Genomic DNA, 13,924 nt, shown 5'->3' with positions numbered 1-13,924 from the left:
TGAATCCTAATACCTACCTGCCTGCTAGGTACCTCGGTAGGCTAGACACCAAATCCGTACTTATGGGGGCCTGCGAAGGTCGCTGTGAGCTCGCCAAGCTGATTGAGGCCCATTCTTGAGTAATCTTTTCAGGGTCAACTTCTACGAATAGTCTTGCTGGTCTTATATGGATGCATCATCAGCCTCGTTCAGTCTTTGGTTTGATTGGTCACTACTCTGCTAGTGTTAAATTGAGAGAGCCAATCATAGAGAATCGCGTGCGCAAGGCTGCTCGGACCCTTTAAAAAAATTCCATGGCCTTAAACATTTCCAAACCAGAAACCGCAAAACTTACTCCAGTGAGCCGAAGGACAACAATGGCGCCACCACAAGACGAAGAGATGCTAGATCCCTCATCTTCCTCCTCCTCTTCGGAGAACGAGTCTCAATTTGACTCAGAAGATGAGGTTCCTCAAAAGAAGCCAACCATTGCGCTCTACGATAAAGATTCGGACGAGGAAGAGTTGGAGCGACTTGTTCTAGGTAATAAGGCAGGCTTCCGAGCGCAATTGTTCAAAGACGATGGGATTTTTGATAGCAGCTGGGATGCGGAGGGTAAGGAACTGCAGCTTGTCGAGCAAGATCCTGGGCTGGAGGAAATCGACGACGCGGACTTGTTCATGTTCGACACGGGTGCTGGAGCAGGCGCTGCAGAGGTCACAAAGGCAGCAAAGCCCACCGATGGAAACGCTCCTGTATGGGAGGATAGTGACGACGACAGGCTAGCCATTTCCCTAGCTGGAGCCACTCGCTTACGAAAGCTGCGCAAGACGGAGGCCGAGGATCTAGTGAGCGGAACTGAGTACAGCAGACGGTTGCGACAACAGTACCTCCGACTTAATCCCCTTCCAACGTGGGCGCGCGAGGCAGATGGGCGACCTAGCAAGCGAAGGCGATCATCTGCTGCGTCTGACTCTTCAGCAGATAGCGATCACGACTCTGAGATTTCTGCTCAGCCTCTTGAGAAGTTTCTTCGCGACGTCAACAGTCTGGCCGGGGCCGGATCGACCAAGAAGAGGCGCTTGCGACCCGAAGTCATTGACATCCAACGCACACGAGAGATTCCAGACAAGCACAAGGCCCCCGTCGCCAACCTTTCCTTCCACCCCGAGTTCCCGGTCCTCCTCTCCTCCAGCACCGCTTCTGTCCTCTACCTCCACCACATCGCGCCAGCCGCTCATCCTACACCTAATCCTCAGTTGACTTCAGTACAAGTCAAGCAAGTTGACGTTCGAAGGGCCGAGTTCCTGTATCCTCGGGGCGACAAGGTGTTCTTCGCCGGCCGACGAAAATACTTCCACCACTGGGATCTCAAATCAGGAACGGTGCAAAAGACAACTCAGATCCTCGGTCACAGGCTCGAGCACAAGACTATGGAGCGATTTAAGCTCAGCCCATGCGGTCGATACATGGCCATTGTTGCATCTACCAGAAAGGGAGGCGGTATCATCAACGTTCTGAACACAACATCTATGCAGTGGATTTCGGCTGCCAGACTCGCTAGTCAGAATGGCATTGCAGACTTCGCTTGGTGGAGCACAGGAAACGGCATGACCATCCTTGGCCGAGATGGCCAGGTTGGTGAGTACAGCATGGAGAGTCGCTCATTCTTGGGAATATGGCATGATGAGGGTTGTGTTGGTGGTATTGTCCTCAGTCTTGGTGGTCATCAGGGTCCAGCTGTACTGGGCGACGATCGATGGGTCGCTGTAGGTTCTAACAGCGGCATCACCAACATTTACGATCGGAACGAGCTTGTCATACTCAAGTCGGAGGATGTATCTATCAAGGAGCGGCCGACACCTAAAAGAGTCTTCGAGCAGCTTGTCACGCCCATTACACATATTGCTTTCTCGCCAGATGGACAGCTCATGGCTTTCGGAAGCCAACATAAGAAGGACGCTTTGCGCCTTGTGCATCTACCGACTTGCACCGTGTACCGTAACTGGCCTACGGAACAGACACCACTTGGAAGAATCACTGCAGTCGCGTTTGGGAACCAGAGTGACTTGTTGGCGGTTGGTAATGACACAGGGAAGATTAGGCTCTGGGAGATAAGAAGTTAGACATTTAATGAACACAAAATGGCGCATGATTATCTGCAATCAATATCGTCTGTCACTCCATTGATGATATATCCAGTGTCCAGTGTAATGTCTTGTGTCTGATCCTTCTCCAACATACAGACATTGGTCAGTTGAACATGTGCTTCAACAGCGTCCGAAGTGGGCTACCCTTGGGCAGCTGGTGTCGGGGGAAGAAAGCCTTCCTCTTGCGCGTCCAGACGATAAGTTCCTTTCTATTCTTGAAGAGCTTGACATCATCGGGCCTGTTCTCACATTGCAGGAACTGCTTGATGTTGACGTTGATGCTCTTGAGCGCCTGAAGTAAATCAGCATCTGGAAGTTATCATGGGTATTTGAAAACTGACGTCTCGGCATTTGGTCTTGCTAGGGAGGTCATTCGGTAGGCCTAGATCGACACAAAGTCGCTGAAAGTCTTGCAGGGTGCCTTTCTTGAAGTACTCATTCCACTGATCCATGAGGGTCGCTTGTTTGCTACTGGGTTCGGACGAGTTGGAGGGGGTAAGGACGATGACACCGAAGCGATCAACTAGATCACTGTCTGAATCTTCATCGAGGGATCGAGTCATAACTGAGATGGGAATATCGTGTTCAAGTTGAGTGAAGAGTGGTTATGCTGACTTGTTGGTGACTTCTGAGCCAGATCTTACGACAGAAGAGTATGCAGAATCGATATGTTTATGTTCTTGGGATAACATATAAAGGCACCAGTGATATTGACCAGGTCGAAGTGACGTTGTGGCTAGTCCTGTGACGAAAATGCGAATGACCTGGCAACATTCACTTGAGTTACGAAAGACTTCCATAACTGCAGGCTGCCGTCTGCTGTCTGCCCATGAGGCAGTTATCCGCTACAGGCGGCCTTCACATCTCCACCTTTCCTTGTTCACTTTCCTAACCAGCTTCTGTGTTTTATCTGATTTGTATAGGTAGACATTAAGAATGAATGCCAAACGAAGCCATAGATAGCGTTTTCTAAACGCAACCACAACATAACGCGTTATGCACTACTTCTAGCAATAAGCTTATCATCAAGCCAACAAATGGTAAGATTGCTCACACATACATATACATATATATGAATCAGTGCAAGCATTACAGTCTATTCGTCGAACTTTTTTGTTGGCACAGAGACAACAAACACTGGATCTAAGTTACTGTGCCAGCTCCGTTTTTACGAGGATGTCTGGCGTCTCTGTCATTTAGGCTTTTTATCTTCAGGGACAACATACTCGTATGTCAAGAGATTCTTCATGCTCAAGAAAGCTCTGCCGCCACGCATTTTGTTACTATCATATGCTCCAACTGCACGTCAATCCTCAACAACAAGCAACAGCTGATCGGCTTCCATAGCTCAGTTGGTTAGAGCGTCGTACTAATACTTCAAACCGAGTATCCGGTAATGCGAAGGTCTCAGGTTCAAGCCCTGGTGGGAGCAAGTCTCCAGTGCCTATCAGCTGTTTTTTTTTGGCAGTTTAAAGTCTTTCTTATATTTATGATTCTCTGTGAGTTGATTGAGTCTTTTTGCAGTATATTTTAAGATTTCAGTGGTGTTGCTGTTGGATTGCCTAAATAGGCAATTCGCACCAGAGCAGCTACAGATAAAAGGAAGAAAGACCCTCAGGCTCGCAGACAAGGAATTGAAGTGGCATACATGTCTAACGAACATGATGAGATTTATTTAGTAATTTGAAGTGATCGGATCGTTGTAGGGTATGGCAGCCAAAGCTGATCTGAGATCACGGAGAAAATCGGGTGAAGGAAAGACAAGGATGAATGATAATGTCATGATGGAAATGCAGTTTGCTTTGTTTATGTAGAGGCTCCTCGACGAGTGAGCGTTCGTAATACTTGCGGTTGAATTGGGCGATGCTGGCCATGCGCTGTATGTATGTAGTAGCACACATTGACATAAATGGCTATTCAGTTGTTAATTGGATGATGCTGGAAAGGCCTCGAAATGGGCCTCATTAGAGAGCGAGGCAACTCTAATAAACCGGGGTTAATACTGCAATACACGCACTGCGCTATGCAATGCAGAGTATGTACTGTGCATAAATGCCGCCGGGGAAGCCTGGCATGCGTGCGCAAGCGTGGTCTGACTTCTTCGTGCTGGATGGCAGCAGACCCAGAATCCATGGTGAACGGAATCCTGAGTGGCCAGATCGTGACGCAGAATTTCGGCAGAAGTCGCTCGCGCGATAGGCATTTGATAGCGAAGCCGAGCTGTTAGATACGAACTTCAGTCCAGTTGGTAAAACAGTTTATGAATAGATCTATGTCCGCGCGTATAGTATATCTCAGATTTACTTTGTACTTCGGGTATCAACGGCCTGTCGCAGCTGGGCGATAACCTCAGAGGGGTCCTTGGCCCCAAAGACAGCACTGCCTGCAACAATGACGTTGGCACCAGCGTCGGCAGCCTCGTCGATGGTCTTGGGCCCAAGGCCACCGTCAACTTCGATATTGAGCTCGGGATACTTTTCTCGTAGGGCCTGGACCTTGGGTAATTCTGATGCCATGAACTTTTGGCCGCCAAATCCAGGGTATACGGTCATGACGAGGACCATCTGTAGCTATATGTCAACTTGGCATGCTTCATGGACTACATCAGTGAGACTTACATCAGGCCTCTCCTTCTCGTCGCTGTTCTCCAGAATCTCCCACAACACATCGACAGAAGTGTCAGGCTTAATAGCAATTCCAGCTAGCAATCCCTGATCGTGAATATATCGGATGAGAGCCTTGGGGTTGGTCTTCTCGTCGGTCTGTTGCTCTGGGCTCTCAGCGGCACTGGAGAAGGCGGCCTCATAGTGGAAGCAGTAGAGGTTGCAGCCAGCTTTCTTGAACTCCTTGACCCATTTCTTGGGCTGGTATCCCGGTGTAAGCTACACGTTGTGTATTCGCATTCCGAAGGACAATTCCTACCTCTGCAATCATCATATGACAATCAAAGGTGCCACGGCCATGGGCCTCTGTGGGCTGATCGACGTGTCCTCGAATAGATGCGACGACAGGGGGACCGAATGTAATGTTTGGAACAAAGTGGCCATCCCTACGATGTCAGCATAGTTCCCTTGGCTTTACTACTCGCGACCTACATGATATCAACATGAAGCCAGTCTGCGCCTTGCTCCATAGTACGGGCACAGTCATGGCCAAGCTGAGCAAAGTCAGCTGACAGAATGGAGGGAGCAATGATGGTCTTGGGAGCCATTGTTGGAAGCATACACGATCAAAGGAGGACCGTTCAAGAGTCGCGTATGATGGTGGAAAGAGAATTGGTCTGTAGTATCTTTTGGAACTCGTCAATGGTGGGGTTATTTACGAGCGGGCACCTTCGATACGGTTCGTACATAGGTTAGTAGGTAACCTATACCTAGGTTAGGTCGGTTGTACAGGCTGTGGAGCTTTAACCTTGTAAGGCGGTATAGTCACGTGACTAGAGTTCGGGATGTATCAGTATATGGATCGATTGTATACGCTTGTTTTGCCGTTTATTCAAAGCAACTGGGCGACACAAAATGTGTTTTTTCCAGGTCTTTAGATCCGTCAATGAATCAATGAATCCATCTATGCATTTTCTGCTAATTCCGTCTTAGGTCCGTATTACCCATTACCTAAAGGGCCCCTTCCTTCTTAGGGCGTAGCGTGACAAAGGTACATTGATCAGGATTGCATAACTGACCCTTACCTACGGGCAGGTGGGAGGGGGGTTCTGCCGCATCGAACTAGCACGCTTGCCGAAGCTTGATAAGTGAAAAAAATAATCGAGATATACCTAGTTACTGAGATAACAGCTTGGGACCGGGATGTTTGTTAATTGGTTATCTAGATATAGTTAAATAATGATATTAAGAGAAGATATGATATTATAAGGCTGTTGTAGATGATTGATGTTGACTGAACTCAGGAAGTCGCTAGGCGAGATTCTTGGGGAAGTCCAGCGGTATCCAAACGTAGAACAACCGCAGAGCCTGTGTCTTTGACCAAGGCCCTTGGTGACTCCTTACCCGCGTAGGGAGTCAGACAGACAGGCTGCACGGCATGGATCGATGAATCTTTCATCCATAGAAGCGCCTGCCACGCTTGTCAATCGCTGCTGAATGCAACCGATACTTTTCAAGGCGTTCATTCAGCTGGCTGATATTGATTGTGGCCACCTGAAGTGGAATGATGTGGTGTGCTGGGTCGGGGCTCCGAGTTATGAGGCTTGAGCCGTGGTTGGTCAGCTTCCTCTTTGATACCCAGACTAGGTACCTACCAGTATGTACAACTCCAACAGGCTGTGGCCGAAACCGAGCAGACGCAGATGCCTAACGAGGATCGCGATGTCAAAAATAGGAAAACCACGGGCGCATCAGTTGACCTCAATGTAATACACAGCCAATCACTTTGCCAAAATCAGAATAAGAAACTCTAACGGTTGACCTGGCTGGCTGAACCCGGAACTGCCTGACAACCCGTCATATGCTCAGGCCTCATCTCATCCCATGGTAACTTGGAGGATTATTATGGAAACTTCCCCGTACTGTACTGTACAGCACGTCAGCTGTCCGTGATTGTCCAGAGCTGACTTTCAAGTTCATGTCGAATACGCCTGTAACCGAGAGCAAGGATTCGTCTTGGATGGATCCTGCAAAACCTTCATTCCTTGCTTTTGTATGCCCAAAGCTGGATGCGCACATATTCACCAGAGCCCTCACTTTGCACCCTCACCCTTGACAGTACCCTAACTTATCTACAGCCGAGAAAGCTGAACACATAAAAGATGGGGAAGAGCCGTCTGTCTTACTGCAGGTCATAAAAATTGATCTGAGGTGATGTATGTACCTTAGTAGCCAGGACCCAAGCCTGAGCCCAGATCTGAGCCTGGCTTCGTTTAACTTACATACATACCTAGGTACTGGAAAATTTCCATTCATAAATCCACTTATCGAATGATAAAAAGATTAGAGAACCAGCCCAGGATTAGATGGTTGATTTTGCAGTGGAGGTTTTCTGATGCAGGTATCCACTGAGGCGCCATAAGCTCGGACCCAGCCTCCAGCTTCCAGGGGATGTAAGGTCGGTAACCCGCACTAAGACCCATACCTGGTGGAGGTACATAATGACTTGCACGAAAATGCAAGGAGGTAGGTGCTTGTTAGGTATCGGATCTTGGTAGCCGTTTACAAATGTCGATTTTGGTGGGGGTGGAGGAAGGAATTTGGAAAGAAAAGTCGAAGGAAGTCGAGTGGTACATGATCCTTAAATGAAAGAGCTCCAGATAAATCGAATCACTTTAACTTAACCACGTAACTATCTAGGTATTCCCAGAGGCTGATTGATCGACAATTAAATAAACGAAAACGTCACGCCATCGCTATCATCAAGATGCCCATGCCCACCAAACCGTTACTTTAAACGGCAAAGAGCAGGGTCTCTGTCCTCCCTCCTTCTCAGCGGGTAGAATCCAGCATCTGCTAGCCAAGCATGGACACCACCCAAGCCTCGGGCTGTGGCATGATCCCAGCCTTTGCCTACGAGGAACATACGGAGTTCCAAGAAGACCCAACACCGGGGGTTCCCTCCAGCCCGGCGTCTCCCGGTACAGAAGTGTTGGATCATGACAAAATGACAGTCCACTTTGTCAGAGACACCACCATATGCGCCGGGTGCTGAGCACTCTGACCTGGGGAGAATCGATCCATGTGCCAACTCCAATACCATTATCCATGGAAGCCGGAAGCACACACGGGATATGGATGGCGAGCAACACCAAGCAAGAGGCTTAAAAAGACCCGCCGTGCTTCATGCGCCGTGGCAGGCGGTTCTCCCCTCCCACCTTATAGTCACCAGTGAAAACCCATCTTTTGCTATTCGCGATCCTCACAAAGCATTAGTGCTTCTACTACTTAGCTTGACCAGCCACAGGTTTTCTCTTTCCTTACCTTACACGGCTACTATAGGATAGGATCTTTGCCCATATACGGACACAATTGGTGTTCCATTCAACTTGCGCCAACGCACGCACATCCTTGGAAACGCCCTGCCGCTCATTGATCCATTCCGTTGACTTATCTTGCTGTCTGAGTCTGGCTTGCCGAACAGGTATCCAAGACTTTTGGACTCCGCCCGCGCCTGCGCTTTAGTCGATCACTCCCGGGTTGCAATCAGTGACCCCCGCCGCCGAGTTCCTTGCTGTGGACTTTGCTTTTGCGCCCGACCTCACTGCTTCAATCTTTTCCTTCCTCGACATCTTTCCCTGTTGTGTCTTCAGTTGCCAATCGACAGTATCAGTGGACGATCTCACTGCCTCAAGACGCCAATATACATTAGCACGGTCCCCAATGGACACCTTGTGCCATTGAGCACCGAACATCTCGACTTATACGCCATTTTGAACAGCAGACGAAGAGTTTAGAGAGACGGGTTTCCACGACATTGGCTCAACATGCCTCTCAGAAGGTCAAGCAACTCGGCCGACGGCCATTCTACCACATCTTCACCTTCTTTCTCCCTGTCAAGTACCAAGCGCCGGTTCCCCCTCTTAAGCAGGAGAAGGAACCGACACTCAGATGTGTCGCAGTCCTCAATTCCTCCCTTGCTGTCACCATCACCACCAGCATCCCCTTCACCCTCTCAGAAAGTTGCCAAACCTGGACTCCGGGTGCATGTCCAGGTCAAATTCGAATCCCCTCATAGTTCGGAGCATGTTCGCGACTATGAAGCTTCTCCCCAGCTGAAAGCTACTGATCGCATTTGCCAAGCTTTGCTTTCGCGCCTGCAGCATTGCTCTTCTGAGCTTATCACACGCCACGATAGTAACGCTCTCGACCCGCTCCGCAAGCCACACCGTGATGTTAAGCCATTGCGTTATCGCATCACGTACCGTGTTGAGCGTGATGGCCTTACTCTTGTAGAAAAGTCTTTGCGCTCTTTCCAAGAGTATGAGTTGACACATGACGATGCTCGCGAGGTTGTCGCCGCTACCGACCGGATCATCGGTCTCTTTTTAGTGCGGCACGACCCCGGATTCCAATGGTCCGAGTCCGTTGAGTCTGAAGCTACCAGTCCCGAGTCCGAGACCTTCCGGCCGTGCACCGGCCGGCCTCAATCCATGGCATGCATCCCCCGATCTCATTTTGTTAGCGACACGCAGAAATTCGAGTTTGTATCTGGGTATTCGATTGAGCTTTTCTTGCGCAGCCGTTGCGCTACGCGCTATCCAGAGAGCCGGAATGCTTCTATCAAGATTGACAGCCGACAGCCTTCACCTCTACCCCTCCTGCTCGGCGAAGAACTGACCACTCGTGTCTCAAATCTTATCATTGACCCAGTTGACGCCTGGAAGCGCAAGTTTGACAAACGTCACAAGTCTTGCGATGGCCTGGAGGGCAGCGGTGGCTGCACTCATATCGAGGATGGAGCTGTTGATATCATGGTGAAGGTCCGTAACCACATTGGGCCTGACTATACCTACTTCTCCCATCGTATCCAGACAAGCAAGGTTCTTTTTAATGACCACGATGGTCGCGACTTTGACGAGTTCGCCAACCAAGTCAAAGCGAAGCTAGAGAAAGCTCGTGATATGACAGACAAATCTGTGCGGTCCTTGGATGATTTCACTCTCACCATCCGAGAGCTCCGTGGCAAGAACTGGTCTGTTCATGAGCCTCTCATCGTCCGACTCGACTCCACAGTTACATACTGTCGCCAAACCATGGAAGCTGTCATGGAACGTCTCCAGACTGGCATCAGTAACGTCCTTGAACATCATGAGGATGCTCTTGCTACCATGACTGTTCACAAGCGCGGACACCTCATCTTTGACGGTTTCCTTGACGGTGCTGGTGGCGATGACAGTGTGCATCACGAGAAATTTGCGACACCTGATCTGGAGCGAAAGGCCCTCGAAGCCCACTTAAAGGAACGCATTCGTTCAGATATTACGATGCTCTGTAGAGACACATGTGCCATAGACTGTCCTGATACACTGCCAAACTTGCGGCTAAAGACAAGCGGAACAGCTGCATCTTCCATTGGAGCACCTCAATTGATGAGGCCTCCTTTTTCCACAGCTGGTTCATCATCTGCTGCGCCAACCACGCCTTCGTTTACTGCCTCGCTTCCTCGCCAACCCTCCGAGAAGTCCTTCCATGGATCCATGGCCAGCACTCGTTCTGACAACTCTCTTACCAAGAAGCTCGCCAAGGAAAGTCTGAGGGATCCCGTTGAATGCCCCTCGGCACCAGCAACCCCGTCACCCGACATCCGCCGAGTACCTTCGGGTGTTGAAATGGCCAAGAAGCATGGGTATATGTCTGACTTCATGGCAGACGATGAGAACCAGTCCGAACCCCCGTCTACTCCAAGTCTGGTGGATACTGATAGCCTCAGCCCTCGAGACAGTGTCGTTGCAACCCCCTCGCGGGCCATGCCCCATGATCAGTCCAACGAGGGACTTCGTATCATAGATGATGGACGAAGGATCATCTACCAAGAGCAGTCTGACATGGATGCCATCGCAAGTGGAATGGTGCAATTCCACCGCCCGATCACCGACGATGACGAGCCTATCCAACTTGTCAAAGAGAAGCCGGCTGAGAATCCCGATAAGAAAGCGGCTCGCCGATCCCTGGACACTCGTATGCCGGACCTCTCTGGAAACATAGATCAACTTCCTGAGGGAAAGAAGCACGAGCCAGTCATAATTCAACAAGAGTCACAGCCTCATGCCCCCACGACACCTGAGCTTCAGAAGGCAATGGTGGCTGAAGAGCCCTCAACTGAGAGTGTCGCAGAACAAGTACTCGGACCAGATGTTCCTGTACCTGGACAGGCAAAGGCCGAAGCCATCACTGAGAAGGGCACCGGCGAGACCCACCGAGCTTTCCAAGAGGAGCAGTGGGAGACGGTTGAGACCAAAGACAAGCCTCGCGAGAACCCAACAGAAGTCGAGGCCAACTCAAAATCTGAAACTAGCTTTGGTACTACACCTGAAGCCAGCATTCGTGAGGATACCGAGACAAAGGACATTTCTACCTCTGAGGTTGCTGTGACAGTTACCGCTGAAGAACAGCCTTCTAATGAGAAGCAAGTAGAGGCTCAGTTGTCTAATGACTCTGAAGTGCAAACGCCTGAGGCTGAGGCTGTCGTTGCTGAGAAACACGACGTTCCACCGGTTGATGCTGCGCAGAAGACACTTGAGGCGCCTGCACTTGGAGAATTCCCTAAGCCACCTTCTATTCACGCCGACACTGATGAGGCTGGTCGTGACGATCAGCAGAAAGAGCATAGCCAGGAAACCCCAATTCAGACCTTGACTTCTAACTTGAAGCAAGCGGAGGAGGATTCAGAAGTGATCACGTCTCCGGCGCCTAAGGGAGCACCTACTTCTAGTGATTCCGGCATTTCTATGGAGGGTGATGCCAAAGACCGCGAGGCTCAGTCGCCAGATGTAACAGAGCTTGCTGAGAACACATCTCTCCCTTCCAAGAAGACAGACGATCAGGCTGATGTCATTGGCAAGGATGAGCAGCATATTCCGCACTTGGATGCGACCGATGAACAATTTCCTGAGATGGTAACTCACTTTCTTGAAACTGTTCCTGAGGATACTCTTCTCGAACCTACTGAAGTCGTAGCTGAAGATGTCGAGAATGTCACGTCCAATTCACCCAAGATGCCGGAGGAGCCCACGCCTCTCGAGGAACCTCCCCTTATGCCCACTATTGCCTCTGCCCCTCCAGAGAGTCAGCTGACCCCGGACAACTTCTTCTCCTCCTTACCAGAAGAGAAGGAGAAGGGACAAGATTACCCTCGAAAGCCATTCGATACCTCGGATTTCGCCGACACCCTGGCTCGGCCTCGAGTACGACCTCGAACTGCCACACTGCCCGAGCGCCGTTACTCGACCGCTTTGACTCTTGAGATCGATCTCAATGCCCACAACGACCCTGATCAAGAACACTCACCCATCGAGGATGCTCCCAAGAGCGCTAGTGGTGCGTGGCGGCGAGACGGCCTCCATCGCCGACAGCCGTCAGCTGGCTTTATCGGCTTGCCAGACCAGCGCCGGCTTCATTCTGTTGGTCTTCGCAGTGCTGTGTTGCCATACCGTTGGCAACAGATGCGCCGTGAACAGGCGCTCTGGGAAGGACGACCAGGCACTTCTCATAGCGAGGCCTGAACTTGGAGATCATCTAGCTCCATTCAATGATGATGATGACTCGCACCATGTTTATTGTTTCAGTTTCATATATACTTCCGAAAAACAAGAATCCAAAAAAGATACTGTTACGTCATGATGGCAGACACGAAGGATGGGAAGAAAAGGAAAGGCAACTGGCCGATAAGTCCATAAATGGTATGGCTTGGTAAGGGCGTTGGTTAAATTCGATGTCATCTGCATACAAAGCATTTAGACTTGGAGCATGACATGATGCAGAGGATACCATTTCAGAGTGTTTATATAATGACTGCGTATTCCGAGAGACTTTCTTCTTCTTCTAATGTGACCATTGTCGATGTGCCTTGGGACCTGAAGATGCTGCTTCACCTTTTCACCAGGGGATATCCCTCTTATCGTCCTTGAAAGTACCAGTCTCCCCATCAGGCCCCAGGGTGGCGGCTTTAACAGAGCTAATGGCACCCAGATCAACTGGCTCGGTTCCTGCGAATCCATTCAAGGCAGTCCGGGAGTTGTGCCCTGGGCATGCAATATTGATCTTCCACTGCGGATCATTCTCATACCTGATGGCAAAGTGGAGCGCCATCATGTTGAGAGCCGACTTGCTATGCGTATAAACACCGAAATCAAAGCTATGCATTGGGTTCGCCGGATCGGCCTTCAGTGTTAAACTGCCCAAGGCGGTAGAGACAAAGACAATGCGGCGGGTCTTGGTAGAGCGCTCAAGGAGGGGGATAAAAGAGTCGGTGACGAGGGCGGTTCCGATACAATTGGTGTTATAGACGGCCATCATAAGTTCTCGCGGAGACACGGCCATGCCATAGCCTGAGATAGCGCTGTTGTTGATAAGGATGTCAAGACGACCAAATTTATCACGGGTAGTCTCGACTGCAGCGGCAATGCTATCATCTGATGTGATGTCCAGTATGAGAGGTGAGACATTAAGCCCCCGAGCTTGAAGCAAAGCGTTCGCCTCTTGTACGGCTTGTAAACGGCGGCCAGAGACAATGACGTGGTAATCATTGTTTTCGCTCGCAAGCTTCTTGGCGATTTCGAAGCCGATACCCTGATTGGCACCAGTGACGAGGGCGATAGTGGTATTGGGGCTGATGGTAGGGAGAGACATGATCGTGTCTTTTTCGATTAGGTTGCGTGAGTGTTGATAGTGAGTAATGTCCCGTTGAGTATGGTGGCGATCTGAGCAAACCGTTTCCTCACAGCACTTCTTGCTCTTTTATATCTAGGATAGATTCTGATCAGACACAGAAACATGTGGTTGTCGTCATGTTGGTGACTCTAATCTCTATCTCCGATATTGATTGTCGTTGAATCCTAAATCCGTGGTTGAACTAGGAGCTTGGGGCCACTCTGAGATTGATTACCCTTTTGGGAATGAGGTTGAATCAGTGACATGACAAGGTTTGCTAGTCTCGATGATGCCAAGCAGAGGCTGAGCATTCTGAATACACTCCTGACTTGCCCAATGCCCCTGTCAAATAGCACCGCATCTACGCTTATGCGTAAGAAATGAATGCGAATGCGAATGCAACAAGTCGATGCTTGCGAGCTGCAAGCCAGGGTGATAACGGGTGTGCACAAAGCTGAACTGTCTTGTATGGAAAAAATA

At 50.0% G+C, this 13,924-nt stretch overlaps 5 protein-coding genes and 1 non-coding gene across 6 annotated transcripts; 3 read left to right on the top strand and 3 right to left on the bottom strand.

The window, feature by feature from the left end:
• Positions 1 to 356: 356 nt before the first annotated feature.
• FPRO_01138 (uncharacterized protein) lies at positions 357 to 2,105 on the top strand (the record flags this gene model as incomplete). The annotated part of the gene is made up of 1 exon (XM_031218659.1): positions 357 to 2,105. One exon carries the CDS (start codon positions 357 to 359, stop codon positions 2,103 to 2,105), a length of 1,749 nt encoding a protein of 582 aa, XP_031075334.1.
• Positions 2,106 to 2,232: 127 nt separating this feature from the next.
• FPRO_01139 (uncharacterized protein) lies at positions 2,233 to 2,692 on the bottom strand (the record flags this gene model as incomplete). Its single annotated transcript, XM_031218648.1, has 2 exons — positions 2,233 to 2,421; positions 2,471 to 2,692. 2 exons carry the CDS (start codon positions 2,690 to 2,692, stop codon positions 2,233 to 2,235), a joined length of 411 nt encoding a protein of 136 aa, XP_031075333.1.
• Positions 2,693 to 3,466: 774 nt separating this feature from the next.
• tRNA lies at positions 3,467 to 3,561 on the top strand. The gene is made up of 2 exons: positions 3,467 to 3,504; positions 3,526 to 3,561. It is a non-coding gene; the product is annotated as a tRNA-Ile (tRNA).
• Positions 3,562 to 4,429: 868 nt separating this feature from the next.
• On the bottom strand, positions 4,430 to 5,340 carry FPRO_01140 (putative RPE1-D-ribulose-5-phosphate 3-epimerase; the record flags this gene model as incomplete). Its single annotated transcript, XM_031218637.1, has 4 exons — positions 4,430 to 4,693; positions 4,748 to 4,993; positions 5,052 to 5,178; positions 5,225 to 5,340. 4 exons carry the CDS (start codon positions 5,338 to 5,340, stop codon positions 4,430 to 4,432), a joined length of 753 nt encoding a protein of 250 aa, XP_031075332.1.
• A 3,219-nt stretch (positions 5,341 to 8,559) lies between these two features.
• Positions 8,560 to 12,297, top strand: FPRO_01141 (uncharacterized protein; the record flags this gene model as incomplete). The annotated part of the gene is made up of 1 exon (XM_031218626.1): positions 8,560 to 12,297. The coding sequence occupies one exon, from the start codon at positions 8,560 to 8,562 to the stop codon at positions 12,295 to 12,297; it is 3,738 nt and encodes a 1,245-aa protein (XP_031075331.1).
• A 373-nt stretch (positions 12,298 to 12,670) lies between these two features.
• FPRO_01142 (uncharacterized protein) lies at positions 12,671 to 13,423 on the bottom strand (the record flags this gene model as incomplete). Its single annotated transcript, XM_031218615.1, has 1 exon — positions 12,671 to 13,423. One exon carries the CDS (start codon positions 13,421 to 13,423, stop codon positions 12,671 to 12,673), a length of 753 nt encoding a protein of 250 aa, XP_031075330.1.
• Between the last annotated feature and the right edge of the window lie 501 nt (positions 13,424 to 13,924).

The sequence above is a fragment of the Fusarium proliferatum genome (genome assembly GCF_900067095.1).
Source record: "Fusarium proliferatum ET1 genome assembly, contig: FPRO_scaffold001, whole genome shotgun sequence".
Lineage (NCBI taxonomy): Eukaryota > Fungi > Ascomycota > Sordariomycetes > Hypocreales > Nectriaceae > Fusarium > Fusarium proliferatum.
This window is presented reverse-complemented; position numbering and strand designations above follow the sequence as displayed.